This window comes from Sinocyclocheilus rhinocerous, unplaced genomic scaffold (assembly GCF_001515625.1).
Source record: "Sinocyclocheilus rhinocerous isolate Xijiao unplaced genomic scaffold, SAMN03320098_v1.1 scaffold432, whole genome shotgun sequence".
Taxonomy (NCBI): domain Eukaryota; kingdom Metazoa; phylum Chordata; class Actinopteri; order Cypriniformes; family Cyprinidae; genus Sinocyclocheilus; species Sinocyclocheilus rhinocerous.
The window spans coordinates 319,866-335,944 of record NW_015627225.1 but is presented as its reverse complement, the minus strand read 5'-3'; the positions used below and the strand labels follow the sequence as shown (position 1 = coordinate 335,944).

The following is a 16,079-nucleotide window of genomic DNA, read 5'->3' as shown; positions in this document are numbered from 1 at the left end:
TGACTGTACCCATATGTACAAGTCATTGGTGTTTGGTGATGAGTTTTTGGCTCAAGGTCTGCATTTAAAGTCGCACCAGAGGTGTTCAGATCAGGACTGGGCTTTCTGCAGACCAGTCAAGTTCTTCCACACTGACTGAATCAATCATTTCTTTTTGAACCTTGCCTTATACACAGAGGCATTGTCATGTTAAAATAGAAAAGGGTCCTGTCCAAACTGTTGCTATAAAACTAGAAGCACACAATTCCCTAGAATATCATTATATGCTTAAACGTTAAGATTTGTACTCATGGAAATTACAAAAGTAGTCAAACCTGTTAATTAGAAGGGGGTGTCCCAATACTTTTGGCAATATAGTGTAATTTTGCTCTCTAAACAGAAACAGTATACGACTTTGAAAAGTTCTGAAGATCAGATTTTGTGTGTTATCCTTCACACTCTAAGCCTTTTACATTGCTCATATTTTACAGTTATGCTGAATTGAACATATAAAACCATAAATCAATCTCCATTTAACTGCATTTCACATCTGCAGTCAAGCAGAACAAATTTACCCTCCTAAAGCATATTAGAATGTCACTGCCATCTAGTGGCTGGGTGGTATCGGTACTACACTTTTCAGGAGAGAAGGTATCAATGCAGCATTTTCACAATACAGCTTATAGCATAAAGTGGAAAACATTACTAATGAACTGATTATAATTTTCCACCCAGTCTAACTGATGTCTCCAAAACTATCACAAGTCGTTCTCACAATTTTAACAAAACTAACAAAAGCATGTAGACAACTAGAGAACGTTAACATTATTTATGATCATTTAACACATAATGAAGAATAGAATAGAATAGAATAGAATAGAATAGAACAGAATAGAATAGAATAGAATAGAATAGAATAGTCTTTGGTCATTCTGAGCATCTGATGATTCAAACTGGAGGAATCAGGTGCGCAGAGGCTCTACACAGCACACAAAAGAAGGAGTTATTAACCAATCAGCTGGAAAATTATCACTTGTGTGTTGGCAGAGATAAAATAAAGTAGACAGAGGACTATTGGGTTTAGTGTGAGAGAGATAGAGTGTGGTGGAAAGAGAGAGAAAGAGAGTGAAATTAAGAGTGTGCAATGTAGATGAAAGAAAAGGGAAGAATGTGTCACAATCCCTCATTCCCAAAATAAATGGTTTCCATCTTCCATGAATGTATTTAGCTCACTGGAGGAAGCTTACAGAAAACAGATTAACATTTATGAAATAAGCTAAATGAGGAATCTGATTAGAACAGAGTCTAAACAATTCATATTAGCATTTGGCTGCAGGAGTTGCAACAAACACAGCATTTACGCATTCTGAAGTCAGGAGTGGGGAACGCTGAATTTACTCTGTAAATTTACTAAGTTGAATCTTAAACATAAACCACAGTTGAGACTTTCTTAGTTGAGTTATTCTGAAAAAAACAGTGTTCACTTTGATTCTCTGCAGTTGTAAAGGACTATTCACACAAAGAACGATAACTATAAAGATAACTATGCCGATAAAGTTAATAATCATTCTAATTCTGTGAGAATTGCAAGTCCATACCACAGCTATAATGATAATGAACAATGTTGTTTAAATTACTTTCAGATCAATATTTAAACAATTTACAGCATATCAAGAAAGAGCTTAAGCGTTTAAAGTGGCAGACAACATGACTGCAGCATGCACTTACAATAAACTGAATGTTATTGTGCAATGGTGTTGGATAAAAATGTAGTTATTGTTATAGTTATTATCTTTACAGTTATCGTTCTTGGTGTGAAGGACCAGGCCTTTAGTATCCATTTCAACAGACTATAATGTTATTTTAATTATAAGCATTCGCTAGTTTTGTCGCCTGTTCCTTTAAATGCTCAAGCACTTTAAAGTCATGTGGATTTTGATTGGCTGTCAATGGTTTTATCATTCATCAGCTGGAAATAAAATGTTCTGAGAGTGATTCCAACAAGTTCCTCTGTGTCATTATTGTTACTGCTGGGAACTTTCCTTATTCTCACAGAATTAGAACAATTATTAAAACTTATTATTATTATTTTTTTTGTCTTTGGTGTGAATGGGCCTTAAGGGGCCATTACATACAATGTATGTTTGCATTTAAAAAATTGCAAGACAGAGCAGTGGTATGAAAAGGTCTAAAGAGATGTTTTTTTAATCTGAACTTTCACCATGTTTTAAAAAGCAAAAGTACAGCTTTAGCTTCAATAAAATTAAGTTAAATTAATAGTAAAAAAAAAAAATAATGTGTTAAAAAAACAAAGTTACAAGGAACAATGATCCTGATTTTAAAGGTCAGAATACCCAATGTATTTTTAACTGTTATGATCACTGCTGATCATTTTCAGAAGGTCTCCTAACTAACTAGCAGCTAAATTAGTTTTATAAAATAATCCAGACATTTACTTAGACTAAAAAATAAATAAAATAATCATTTTAGAGCTGCTTTAAAGCAGAACTGAATTCTGTTTGTATCACTAAATCATCATTTTCCTGTTTAACACTGTAAAGCCGCTTTCTGTCACTGTCATTCTGTTGCACTGTGGAAGCTTCTGTCACGAAAACAAATTAATGTGTAAACATACCTGGCAATAAAGCTCATTCATTCTGAAACCATCTGTTTTGTATAAAATGCTATATAAAAAAGGTGACTTGAATTATGTCATTAGTGTAGACTAATTATAGTGCAATAAAACCATGTCACTCTGAAATGCATTGAAACAGAATCTCAGGTGCACTCGAATGAGTTCAGCATTTGCTCAAGACTTAACTTTAGAGCTGTAGCTCTCCGTCCAAAGTCTGCATCCTCAAGACTACATCCTCAGAATGCTAATCAAGCTGTGGAACCTGCGCTTACAATTCAGATGAGCCATCAGAGAGTGAGAGAGAGAGAGAGAACTGAAATTGAAATCAAGAGGTAAGGAAGGAGAGAGAGAGAGAAATTTCACGCAAGAGCAATTCCAAGGTTCCCCTGCCTGCACAGAACAGACATCACACACTGCATCCTGAACTAAAGCTCAAAAGTCAAATCAAACTCAAAGCAGCCAATCAGAGAGAAACTGCTGGCCAGTTTGTGCACAAGGACACAGAGGAGTCCTGCTGATATTGACCAACACGGCCTTGCACTGATTCACATTTAAAGAGGAAAGACTCTTAAGCAGATCTGCTATATTCTGCTGACTGAGTTACTCCTTCAAAAACATGTTTTACTGTTCTGTTTATTTATAACCATTCTAAATTTTATTTTATTTTATTTTCAATTATTCAAAAGTTTGGTATCAGATTTTAAAAGTTAGTTTTTAAAAGAAGCCTCTCGTGCTCACCAAGGCTGCATTCATTTGATCAACAAATAGACTACAATTTAAAATTACTGCTTTTTATTTAAATATATTTTAGAAAGTAATTTATTCCTGTGATGGCAAAGCTGAATTTAAAGCAGCCATTACTGCAGTATTCAGTGTCACATGATCCTTCATAAATCGTTCTAATATGCTGATCTTGTAACATTACTGTTATTATCAGTGTTGAAAACAGTTGTGCTGCTTAATATTTTTGTGAAAATGGTAATACTTTTTTCAGGATTCCTTGATGAATAGATGAACAGCAGCATAAAATATCATACACTTTATAATGATTAACAGAACATTTTACAGTGTTAATTTAATGCATAACACTGAATCACAACATGAGGTTTGACAGAGAAATTGGTGTAAAAGAATATGAAAATTGACTTGTGTGGTGAAAGATGCAAGTGGGGAACAAAAATATTAAAAATATTGCAAATACACAAAAAATTCTCACCAGTCTGATGCATCAATTCCTTAAATAAACCTGATTTCAACACCACAGATAAAAACTGTGAGATTTGCTATTGCATTCCTCTCACAGAAACAGCCAAGTAATAAAGAAATTAGCTTGGTGTCGTGTGGGTACCTGCACTGGCATCACACGGCACAAAATGAAATTGACTGTTTTCTTTAGAGTTAATGAACCTCCGCGCTCCCCTGAGCTCCTGGTGCAGGGGAACTGACACAGAGGAGCTGGCAACCCAGAGCTCATTTTTCTGCCCAAACTAAAGTGCACTGTCACGTTCAATGTTCTGCTTAGTCGCTTGTGATGAGGATAAAGTGAGAAGAGTACAAAAAAAAGAAAGAAAACAGACTCATAAACCCAAGGGCTTCCCTCTCATCTCAGATAACGCATAGGAGTTCACCCAGCAAATACAAATAAAAAAGCCAATTAAAACTCATCTAACCACTTGAGACAGTCAACAGAAACATGCATGAGAAACATGCATGAGTGCAAGTCACTGTCGGAAATCTTCTATTTTGGACTCTAAGAGTGAGTTTCACTAATATGGAGATAAAAGAATGCAAGTTCTTTTCTAATGATTTGTCATTAATAATCCCTTTTTCATACTATATGAAATATATTGTGTGATGGAGAATCCGTCTGTACAATAATCATTGCCCTAGCTGACCCTCTTTCCACAGGACAGCAGCTGGCTCATGACAGAGTGTGTGTGAAATCTCTGTGTAATCAGTGTGTGTACACTCACGGTGTGCTTAATCAGTGTGTATATAATCAGTGTGTGTCTAATCGCAGCTCTCTAAATTACTAAATAGCTTCGACTGTCACAATCAGGAAAAAAAAAAACACTCTGCCGCACATGCAGACACTCTCTGGGGTTGCTCTATGCGTGCATATGTGTGCGCATCTTAGGCTTCCAGTACTCACGCTTTTTTCAGGAACCTCTTAATTCCCGGAGTAATTGGGGGAAGGAGGAGCTCTGAGACAGCAGCACTAATTACAGTGTTTTCTGGAGAAATGTTTCATGCTGTGGCCCAAAAAATACAGCAAGATTTAACCTACAGTCAGAGATAATGAGGTCAGAAACCACAGAAAGGGTGAGAAGTTTTAACCCTGAATTTTCTTTTTTTTTTTTTTTTTTTCAGTATCAGATTCCAATGATGTAAATGTAAAAAATAATAATACTAATTTTGAAATTAACCTGTTTTCCCTTCATATTATTTTAAGAAGTACTTAAAACCCGGCAGTCAGCAGTGTTATTTTTAGTATTATTTCTATACTTATTCATTATCTTTTTCAATTTTCATTTTAATTTTAGTTTATTTTAGTAATTCTGTGCTTTTGTCATTTTTATTAGATTCTATTTAGATTTAATTTCATTCATTTTTAGTTTTAGTCAGTCATTTTAGTACTTAAAATTATTTAATTTCAGATAGTTGCCAAGGCCAAGTTTTTTAAGTTTAATTTAATTTTATTTTATTTCAATTAATGAAAAAGCACTGGCATTTCTATTCAAGGCGATATCAATAACCCAATATTTTCATATTATGGTCGAAAAATTATAAATGGCCAGCAAAAAGTTTTATACTATACTGTGCAAATAAATAAACAATAAAACACTAAAACTAAAATGACTTATTTTAAACAATTCGACTGAATTAGGCATCACACAGTATTGTAATTTACAGTATTAAAATTTATATTAGTTCTGAGATATGCGAAAGATTACAATTTAACAATTACATTTTTAGGTTTTTAAATTATTAGAATTTTTGAAGGTTAATTTTAAGTAAGTTGATGCATTAAATAATCTAAACATAAAAATAGAGGAAATGAGCATGAACCATAACATTTTCTGTATCGACTGATACAAATAAATACAAAAATTCTCTAATTTCAACCACTAACCAATATATATTGCACATTCCATTCTAGTAATGTCAATCTGATATTTCAATGTTACTTTAAGTATTTTTTTCAAGATAATGATTTTGTGATCTCTGAGACTCCAAACATGAGGGTTATATACAGTAAGTGAGGGTTTGTGGATGAAGACATTTAAGCAACTCACTGACCTTGCCTCATTAATCCATTAATTTGTTCAGTCATTCATTTTCATGTCATCCTCTCGCTATTTCCTACTTATCTGCCGGGCAGCAAAATTTCCACTGAAGCACTAACACATGCCTGCATAATGAATGGGAGAAGCAACTACACATAGCTTACAGACACACACACAGAAACACTAGCTGCCATTCAAACTGATGACACAAGCACACATGCGAAACACGAAAAGCATCTTGCGCCTCTATGTCCATGAGTTCTCCTGTCATAATGTTTTATGGTTCCAGATATGAGCTAAAAATAAAGGCAATCCCATGGAGTGTTTTATTCAAAAGGCTTCACTTCCAAGACAACTAGGGAAAGAACAATAGAGGAACCTGCATTATGAACCGCATCATAACCTGTAGTAGGGATGGACTATTAAAGTTTGGTCAAATATGCAGTTTAGAGCTCATTAAAACAGAAAAAAAATTGACTGCAGAAATTGCAACTGACCAATTAAACCAACATTAAACTCTAATTACAATGCTGAAATTGCTAATACTAAATAATGGTGAAATGGTCAACAATAATTGAACACGTGCTAATATTGGCTCATCACTGATTGCATCCCAAGTAACTCAAAATTCCACACCTGTGTTAAACCGATTTGAAGTCAAGTCACTGAACTGAATAACAATGTTTAAAGATATTTACAGGCAAGGGTGCTATACAAGAAGCTTTAATAAACTCTCAGCATGGACCACAGAACCCTTCAGATCCCAAGTTATATGTGCTGTCTATCAGCATAAGTGCAAGATACAGAGAAGGCTGAATCTGCCAGTCTGAGTTATTTCTGTAGAGCCGGTGTTTGAAACTGCAAATGAATGCTGCACCCTGCACTTACATTGACAGACAGCTGCATCTGGGAAGCTTTGTACTGCATCTGCTGCTGGCTTATGTAATATGTTTAAAATGGGCATCTTTAGAGTCATTTTAGAGAACAGCTTAGATAATGGATGCATATTTTGTCAAATTTGCTCTCTTGCAGTCACACACTCACACATTTGCAGTGAGTTTACGATAGGAGGCAATCTTGGAATCCTTAAGCTTTTCCAGCAAAAGCTACACACACACAGCCACAGCCTTCCACTGTTAACCCAACAGCATCCATTACTTCTCAACTGTACACACACACAGCCTTCCACTGTTAACACAACAGCATCCATTACTTCTCAACTGTACACACACACAGCCTTCCACTGTTAACACAACAGCATCCATTACTTCTCAACTGTACACACACACAGCCTTCCACTGTTAACACAACAGCATCCATTACTTCTCAACTGTACACACACACAGCCACAGCCTTCCACTGTTAACCCAACAGCATCCATTACTTCTCAACTGGACTGAGGTGTGAATGCCATCTCAACAAAGGTGAATTTTTCTTTACAACACTGATTGACTGTAATAGGTTAGCCCTGATACTGAATAATTATGTTATGGCCAATAACTCATAAATGGATGATAATTAAATTCCATACTACTTATTCTAAATAAATTAAAATAAAATACTATAACTAAAATTAATTGTTATAAATGCTACAGGTGGCTTCATTTTATAAATGTAGGCTTCGCAACATTATAATGTACATTATAAAAAATGTACATTCATTTTGGGATTTGCAAAAGATCACATTTAAAGTCTTAGTGTTTTTAAAGATTAACTTTGAGTTAAAACGTAATTTTCATGAAATAATATTGGAAATCTGCGTGCACAGTTAAATATCCAACATCATCTGATTCTTATCTATGCACAATCAGCTTGTAACACTCCAAAGAGAAAGGAAAACTTGAAATCGCATCATATGACCCCTTTAAGAAATGTATTTGAATTGTAATAATTACAATCTTATGTTTTCCCAACATCGAGTAAGTGCAACATGAGGAATTTCTCACCCCAAATTTTCAGATCTGTGGTTGATCAGTTAAACTGTTTCAATTATTAATTCTCAGAATTTGACCTTTACCCATGGATAGATATAACCTAATACTGGATGACTGTATCAGTACAGTTTGCATATGAGTCTACACTACAAAATGTTGTTTTAGATATACATATTTAATCTTGCATGCATAATAAGTATGGATAATTAGCAGTTTTAAAAATTGCACTAGCCAGTTATAAACAAAGACGGTAAGAAGTCGTTTACAAGTCATGATCAGTGTTCAAGAATGTTAAATACATTGTTAAATAAACTTAGATAAAAGTTGCATTTCTGTCAAACCTAGAAAAGCAAATGTTCGGAATTTTGGTTGAATCCACTTGAAATACAATAGGTGAAAGTGTCACGCCTTCTCTCGGCAGGTGAGTGATGTAATGCCGAGCTCTGCATCCCGCGCGCCGCCGCACACAGAGAGTAGAGTAGAGTAGACTTTAGTTTTCTTCTGCACGTTTCAAGAAACAGGCATGCACAGTTTGCTGAACGTACCTTCTTCCACGCGGACATTCTAGGTTTTCCTTGAGCTCGCGGCTACATGGTGAGGATGGCAGCGAAGTTTTGAGAGTGCATGTGCTCAGCAGATGCGGTGCTCCCTGGAGCTGCTGTAGCGCTTGTCCGCGCCGCTGGATGGCGGAGTTCAGGACGTCGCACGCTCAGCCGCCATCATGGTGAGGTCGGAAGTACGACAACGGAAAGCAGCAGCAGTTTATGGCATATGTGTGCGATTTTCTTGCTCATTTTCTTATATGCGCTACATTTTAAATCCTGGATCCATATTAAATGTTTAAAATAGTCATAAATTAAAGATGGAAAACTTGAGCTGCGTCTTACCATTCACCACTGTTTACACCTGTTCGAAAAGTATATTGTAATTATAATAATGGTGTGAAATTTTGTATACTCTTGAGGAAAAAGGTTATACATTTCTGCCGCTGATATGTCCGTCAGAAAAGAAGGTAAGAAAGAAGCACTGAATAAAACTATATTTAAATGTTTACACTGCTCACGTGCTACAGATCCTTGTAAGTTAACCTGCACTTGCTTTTTGTTGACATCAGGGGCTTGACTATAAACGAGCTTTATTCATTTAGCTTCCATGCTTGGGATATAAAAAGTACTGTAAAATTATATACATGTTCTAAATTAGTATTCCAGTCCAAGGTCCTGCAAAGACTATATCCTGCAGCCCAAGAGCAGAGTATGCTGCAACCTGCTGCCCAGGAGCGGAGCATACTTGCACCTGTGCCACCTGTAAAAAGACCTCAGTCCATCCCACCCAAGAAGTCAGGTCAGAGTTTGCTTCATACTTGCTTAAGTCATTAAAAGAATAGATCACCCAAAAAATTAAAATGCACTCCCCTACTCCCCCTCGGGCCATCCACGATGTAGATTAGTTTGTTTCTTCATTGGAACAGATTTGGATAAATTTAGCATTACATCACGTTCTCACCAGTAGATCCTCTGCAGTGATTACTTGTGGATTATTTGATGTTTTTGTCAGCTGTTTGAAATCTCATTCTGACGGCACCCATTCACTTCTGACGATCCATTGGTGAGTAAGTAATTCTAGATTTCTCCAAATCTGTTCTAATGACGAAACAAACTCATCTACACGTTGGATGGCCTGAGGAGTGCATTTTCAGCAAATGTTCTTTTTTTGGGCAAAGTATTCCCTTGAAGTTTTAACAAAGGGAATTGACTGCTCTTTTTTTCTCTCTCTCTCTTTTAGGTAATGAGAAGTGTACAGCTGTACAAGGCAAAAAGCTCTACACTGTTCTTCCTCCTCCTGAAGGCTACCTCATTAATAGTGGGGAGGATTTGGTCGCACCATCCAATCCAGATCCCACTGACTCCGAGGACAGCCCAGCCGGTGAGTTGTTAACAACTTTCTTGTATCTGATTAATAACACTTTATCTCTTAGATGAAAAACATCACCATCCCTCCTTTTATTTCTCTTTTAATCACACTCTCCAGCAGGAAATGGATATCAGTAGTTGTGGTGAAGTGATCCTGGTAATGCCTGCAAATAATACTGACATATTATTAGTCACTGCAGATAATATTAGCCATTCTGCAGCTGTATATTGATATCCTGATTTATATTTTACTTTTGAATTATTTTGTCTGATGTGTTGTTGTTTTTTAAGTTTGGTGATTTTTTCTTTTTTTTTTTTTGTTTATTTTAATTGTGCATCTCTTGTTGTGGATCCAGATGATCAAATCACCAGAATAAAAACTCAGAATTAACAACCTTATTCAAAAACAGTTTGGATTTCTCATCTTGAAAAAGACTCAAAATGAGTAATTTGTATGTTTAAATCACACAAACAAAAGGTAATCAGAGATTGAGATTATTTCAGATTATTGATTTGCTCTGATCATTTGTGACATTTTATTTAGGCCAATTTGAGACTCTTTCCTGCTTTTCCTGTTCTATTGACAGGATGAGTTTACCAAATTGAGGGTCTGTTTAACATCCTTTGTAACATCCTTTGGAAATGTGTATTTGTCCTGTATGAAATGTAATTGTAATACCATCCAAAATATGACAAAACCAAGCACCTTCTCCATAGGTGGTGACATTTTTTTATTACACTTTAATCATCCCACAATTGCGAGTCTTTTAATTCAGATGCAGTGTTTGGCTTAGTGTTCATGTTGTACTCCTCTCCTCTTTCACTAAAAAGCTCTGCAGATTTCCTCCTCCTACCATCTTTTTGTTGCTATTGATCTGAATAGACCTCAATGGACCTGCAGAGCGGCAAAATTTCGCTCACAACTCTCTCACACACACTCACACACACACTGTCCATGTTATTGAGGCTTCACTCATCCCTCCTTTATTACAAACTGGTCTCATTGTATGAGCTGTATGCTGATGAGCTGAATCTTTGCTTCCTGCGGTGTGCTGCTCAGATGTGCGGTCAGTTCCTCGGCTCTGAATACAGATGAAAAAAATCAATAGCTCGGCACATCTCAGTGTGTTTGTATCATCCTGAGGAGCTTGAAATGCCTGCAGAAAACTACTGAAAGGGCAAAGGTGTGTGTGTGTTTGTGTTTGTGTGTGTGTGTGTGTGTGTGTGTGTGTGCACTATCCACTCTGGTAATTGCTTCTTATAGTACATGCACATTTCTTGTAGGATGATTTTTATTTGACAGAGTCTACCAAGAGCATAAATGTAATGAGGCTGTAACTGATGTCATTCAGTTGTTATAGTGAATTTATTTAAATCTGTTCATGGCAAATCAGCCACTTTAAACTTCTTCCTCCAGAGAATGGAGCCTGAACCTGTCGGATTTAAAAACCCTTTGTAATAATTCTAATGCTGTGAGAAAGTCCATAATCCTCCTCACCAATGAGCCATTTTTTGATTTTTCAGATGCTGATGACCATGAGTTACGTAAGAAGAGGAAAAGGAGGAGAAAGAAAAAAGTGTTACCCAATACCACAGAGGAAGTGTCCACCCCTCCAGCAGAGGGCGCTGTACTGGGCCAGACAGATGCTGCACATCCCAGTGATGAAGGGGACACTGGAAGCTCAGTCAACACAGAGCAGCTCAGCAAGAACAGAAAGAGGAAGATGAAGAAAAAACGTCACAAAGAGAAAGTCCAAGCTCTTGGATTGGTGCCTCGAGCAAGAGCTGTTGAATTCACGTACGCACAGAGAGGAGATGTAAATTCAGAGAAGGTGCTCGACTTCCTTCGTACCACACAAGAGATCTACCTCTCTGATCTCAAATACTCTGGTATAACATTTTACTATACACTTAAATTATTATATATATTTTTTCCTTATTAATGAGGATATAAAGGACATTGCGGGTATAAATATACACTACCACTAATGCCACTATGTAAAAAAATATAATGCATCTTTGTTAGATAAATGTTTATTCATATATATGTATATATAACAGCAATAAAATAAACGTAAATGTTGCTACTCTTCTCTTCAGGCTCCTGTGTAGAAAGCGGCCCCTCTCTTTCCCTCACTGCAGCGGAGGCTCTGTTCTCTCGTCTCTCAGGCAGGACGCTGCCCCCTGCTGAGATCTCTAGGCTGTGTGGACTTAGGGCTGTACTGGTGAAGAATGAAGGGCAGTTAAAATCACAGCTGCAAGAATTCAGACACACAAGCACATTACATGCAGGTGAGTGCGGGTGTTTGGACCTCCCATGTCTGAACATCAAGCATATGTGTTTTTGATTCATAGTGATGGTTGCAAACAATAGAATACAACTCCAAGGAAAAAGTAATAGTAGCCACATTTTTTACATTTTTACATGTCTGTACTCATTATTTGATCTTACTGCCAAAAGACTTTTACGCTAAATGTTCATTTTTACAACTAAAATGCCCACAGATATACCATTGTTCAAAAGTTTGAGGTCAAACGTTTTGAAAGAAGATAATACTTTTATTCATGTATTGAAATGAGGAAAACAAAAAGATAGATAGATAGATAGTTATAGATGCTGCTTTGTTGAGCATAAGAGACTTCTTTTATAAACATAAAAAACAGATACCACTCAATTAAATTGCAGACTGGCTTTATAGACTTAACAAAATCTGCGTTTACAAAGAATGTGTCCATAGTGTTTTTGCATGACCTTTAATGTATGTATGCATGTATGTGTACGTGCGTTTGTGAAGTCAGATTAGACCTTAACAAGATGATCAGTGTTTTCCTGAGGAGCTACAAGCACCCAGCGGATTCAGGACATTCCACCGGTGTCCATGGTGACTCCTAAACATAGCCTCTGTCTCCACGACAACCACAGGACATACCATTTATCCTTTTTTTTTCACCCATACACCATTATTTCCACCAGCAGGTCATTGACCCTGTTACTCTGTTTTGTGGTTTCCCTCAGACTTCCTAATAACAAAAATTTGTATGAAAATACAGGTGCCATGGTGCATTTCACTAAAGCAATTTTTATTATATAGCAGTTATTTGGCCCCATTGTGATTTTAATCTCTTTTACAAGAGAGATCTGGCCAAGATATTAATCAAATTCAGGCAGAAGAAAACATAAATAAATAAAACCTTAGAAAAAAACCTTAGAGAAAACACATTTACTATGTGATCGTTTCTTTCTCTTTCTTGTTTTACAGATGAGGTTTCAGTAGTCTGCACACTTATTGAGTATTGGCTGGCAGAGATTCTGCCCATGCAGAGACAGCAGAGGACATGACGCCCCCAGATTCAGCGCCTGAGAGGAAAATGACTGAATAACCAGCAGGTCCCTGATTGTAATGTCTCATTATGTAAGAGATCTTCAGTCATGCTGTTTTATAGTCAAGGATTTCAAGAAACTCGGGATCAATCAGCTTCAGCAACAATTTGGATTCATTTTGAAGACCCAGAATCATGTACTTTAGTTTATCCTGCCTTCACATTAATAATTACTTAGGAAAAAGATATTTTTACACATTCTCTGCTGCTCGTTCTTTCTTCACACTGCACCAGTACACTCCCAGAGACGTATATTACTGCAAGACAAACACTAAAGTATTATTATTGACCGTGACTCTGGATCAACGTTCTTCCTCAGCTCATTATGAGGAGTCTGTGGTTTAGCCTCTTAGCGGCTAATTATCTTAACATCAGAACGTCAGTAGCTCCTCGCTGATCTCACAGCCTGTTTTGGATCATGACATTTAAGCTTTTATGCACTAAACTGCTCGTTAACATCATTTACCCAAACCAGTGCCTGATTTACATTTTCTTTTTCGATTCAATGAGCTACTTTGGGCCATCAATGTGACAAGCCACTGTGACCATCAGTGTGACTAGAAAAATGTCTATAAAGATATTTATTAAAGTTTTAATTCAATTTGTGAAAGAAAAACAGAGGTGTGCTTGTTTTCAGTGATTGTTTGATATACCTACCTGCAGTGCACTACATACTATGATCCATTTAAACTGATTCGATGGCTTATCCATGACGTCAAGGAAGAATGACTTTAGCTATACAAGCGTCTCTAGACTGCAACGTGTGTTTGTGCTAATCTGCGACACAAGGCAACCCACAGCATAGACTTGCCATTATAGGATCACATGCATCTGGGTTGGCTCAGACAGAATAATTTTTTATTGCGTCCCATTATGTTACAGTGTTGGGAAATAATAGCCCTGCCATTTCTCTCAGAAATATTTCCTTACACCAGCTGGAATATGGTGTGGAGGACACAGCAGGTGTGATGATGGTATTATACAGTAGCAGCTGAAAAGAACGAAATAAAATAGCTAATCATCTTGTTTTAGCAGTAGATGCAGCATATCAGACTAAAGGCTCACTGCAGCTTTAATATCACAGTTTATTGGTTTACAGTTTATGGATCAGGACTGAATATCCACTCAGAAGATGAGAGGCAATCCTGCAAAGAGGTGGAGCGAATATCTGCCAGTCAGAAGTGCTCGGAAAAGCAATTTAATTTAAACATACTAAATGATCTGCCACTGAGTGAGGCCTATTTATTTAACAGGTCCTCATAAAACACAAGATTTGTCAGTCCCCAGTGAGGCCCTGAGACAGATAAAACATTGTGCGGTTAAAGGATCTATAGTACTGTGTTGGGAAAGACAATATTCTGCCGTCCCCTGTTTATTATGTTTTCTACCCTGAGGCAAAACTCCAGACAGGTTCATTTCGAAGTGTAGCAACAAACAGATATTTAACTAGGTGAGACAAAATGGTGGCAGAAACATCTGCGATATACTGTTTTTAAATCCCTTTCTAGGATCTTCACTAGCATCCATAAGCGTAGGGTCAGAAAAAAATATCCCTTTCCATTGCATTTATTGCATTACATTAATGTTTGAGCTACAATAAAGCCTCTTGTATAAATAAAAATATATTAAAGGGGTCATATGATGCTTTTTTAAAGATCATTATTTTGTGTATTTGGTGTAACAGAATATGTTGACTTGCTTTAATGTTCAAAAAACACATTATTTTTCAAATACTGTACATTATTGTAGTTAGGGGGGCGTGGCAGAGTCTTAACTTTGATAAAGAATATCTCTTTGGTTTTGAGACTTTAGTCTTTGCAACTTCAGGGATCTTATCTATGCACAATCAGCTTGTAACACTCCAAAGAGAAAGGAAAACTTGAAATCACATCATATGACCCCTTTAAGCATCACAACTGTTATCAACACTGATAATTAATGTTTCTTGAGCACCAAATCAGCATATTGGAATGATTTCTGAAGAATCATGTGACACAAAATTGAGCACTCATCACAGGAATAAATACAATTTTAAAACATATTCAAATAAATATATTCAAAATTATACTTTTTTTTTTTTTATTTAGTTTTGTTTTGTTTTTGTTCTGATAACTGGGTCACCTCTGACCTGTGTGACTAGACTTTATAGCCCTTTCCGGCTTTACACATGCCAGGCTATACAAGGATGTCGTCCTTCACAACAACTTAACCCCGCATCCCTCACAGTTGCCACTGTCGTCATAACTAGCATGTCCAACAAGTGCATGCTAGCCTCATTTTGGTAATCTCATTGAGACAGAGACAGACAGACGGGGCCTCTCTCTCTATATAAGCTCTGATCAGAGCAAGACAGTGATAGACGTGCAGTCCAACCGGAGTGAGCTCTATCCTCTGAGAAACCTCCTTCTTTCAGAAGGAGAGAAACAAGGAACCAGAGGAAGAAGTCCTGCTCACAAACAAAGCTTCGAGGCCTAGGGACTAAATTGATGTTTTTTGGTCTCCACGTCCTGCTTTAGGACACATCCGCTACTTGCAGGTGAGTAAAAGAATCTTATGAATTAAAAAAAAAAACTTTGATAAACTTAAAGAATCATCTGCAGATGTTTATAGTTTTGTATATGTATGTGTATTTACACCTAAATTGGGGCAGAACTGCAGGGCTAAACTCATAAAGCTTACTGGATGTTGATGTAATAGTGAATAATCTTTTTGTTCTATAATTCAAGAATTTTTACAACGTTCCACATGGTCTGATTTCAATCGCTATTATCTCAAATTAGGCCTTTAATTGGCCATTATAACATTAGAAAACTGTTGTAATTACAATCCATTTGAAGTTGTTACAGAATTATCATGATGATTTACTTTAGTGAGTTCTTTAATTATTTAACCATTTAATATTTCACAGCCAAACTAAATGAGTCATCAGTCAGACAGGTTAAGGTGTTTC

At 36.5% G+C, this 16,079-nt stretch overlaps 2 protein-coding genes across 9 annotated transcripts in view; one reads left to right on the top strand and one right to left on the bottom strand.

The window, feature by feature from the left end:
* Positions 1-8,444, bottom strand: part of LOC107721130 (disks large-associated protein 2-like) — a 150,826-nt gene extending 142,382 nt beyond the window's left edge. Inside the window, exon 1 of the mRNA XM_016529000.1 lies at positions 8,381-8,444. Coding sequence (XP_016384486.1) covers positions 8,381-8,398 — 18 coding nt within the window. The 5' untranslated portion in view covers positions 8,399-8,444. The remainder of the gene's footprint in view (positions 1-8,380) is intronic.
* LOC107721138 (glutamate-rich protein 1-like) lies at positions 8,391-13,680 on the top strand. Of its 8 annotated transcripts, none has more exons than XM_016529016.1 (7): positions 8,391-8,559; positions 8,840-8,847; positions 9,047-9,179; positions 9,621-9,761; positions 11,273-11,638; positions 11,849-12,040; positions 13,009-13,680. In XM_016529016.1, exons 1-7 carry the CDS (start codon positions 8,460-8,462, stop codon positions 13,086-13,088), a joined length of 1,020 nt encoding a protein of 339 aa, XP_016384502.1. In that variant the 5' UTR covers positions 8,391-8,459; the 3' UTR covers positions 13,089-13,680. The 8 variants fall into 8 exon arrangements, with proteins under 8 accessions (XP_016384502.1, XP_016384494.1, XP_016384510.1 ...); XM_016529008.1 differs by having other exon boundaries at positions 8,807-8,847; XM_016529024.1 differs by having other exon boundaries at positions 8,442-8,559; positions 8,807-8,847; positions 9,039-9,179.
* The last annotated feature ends 2,399 nt before the right edge of the window (positions 13,681-16,079 follow it).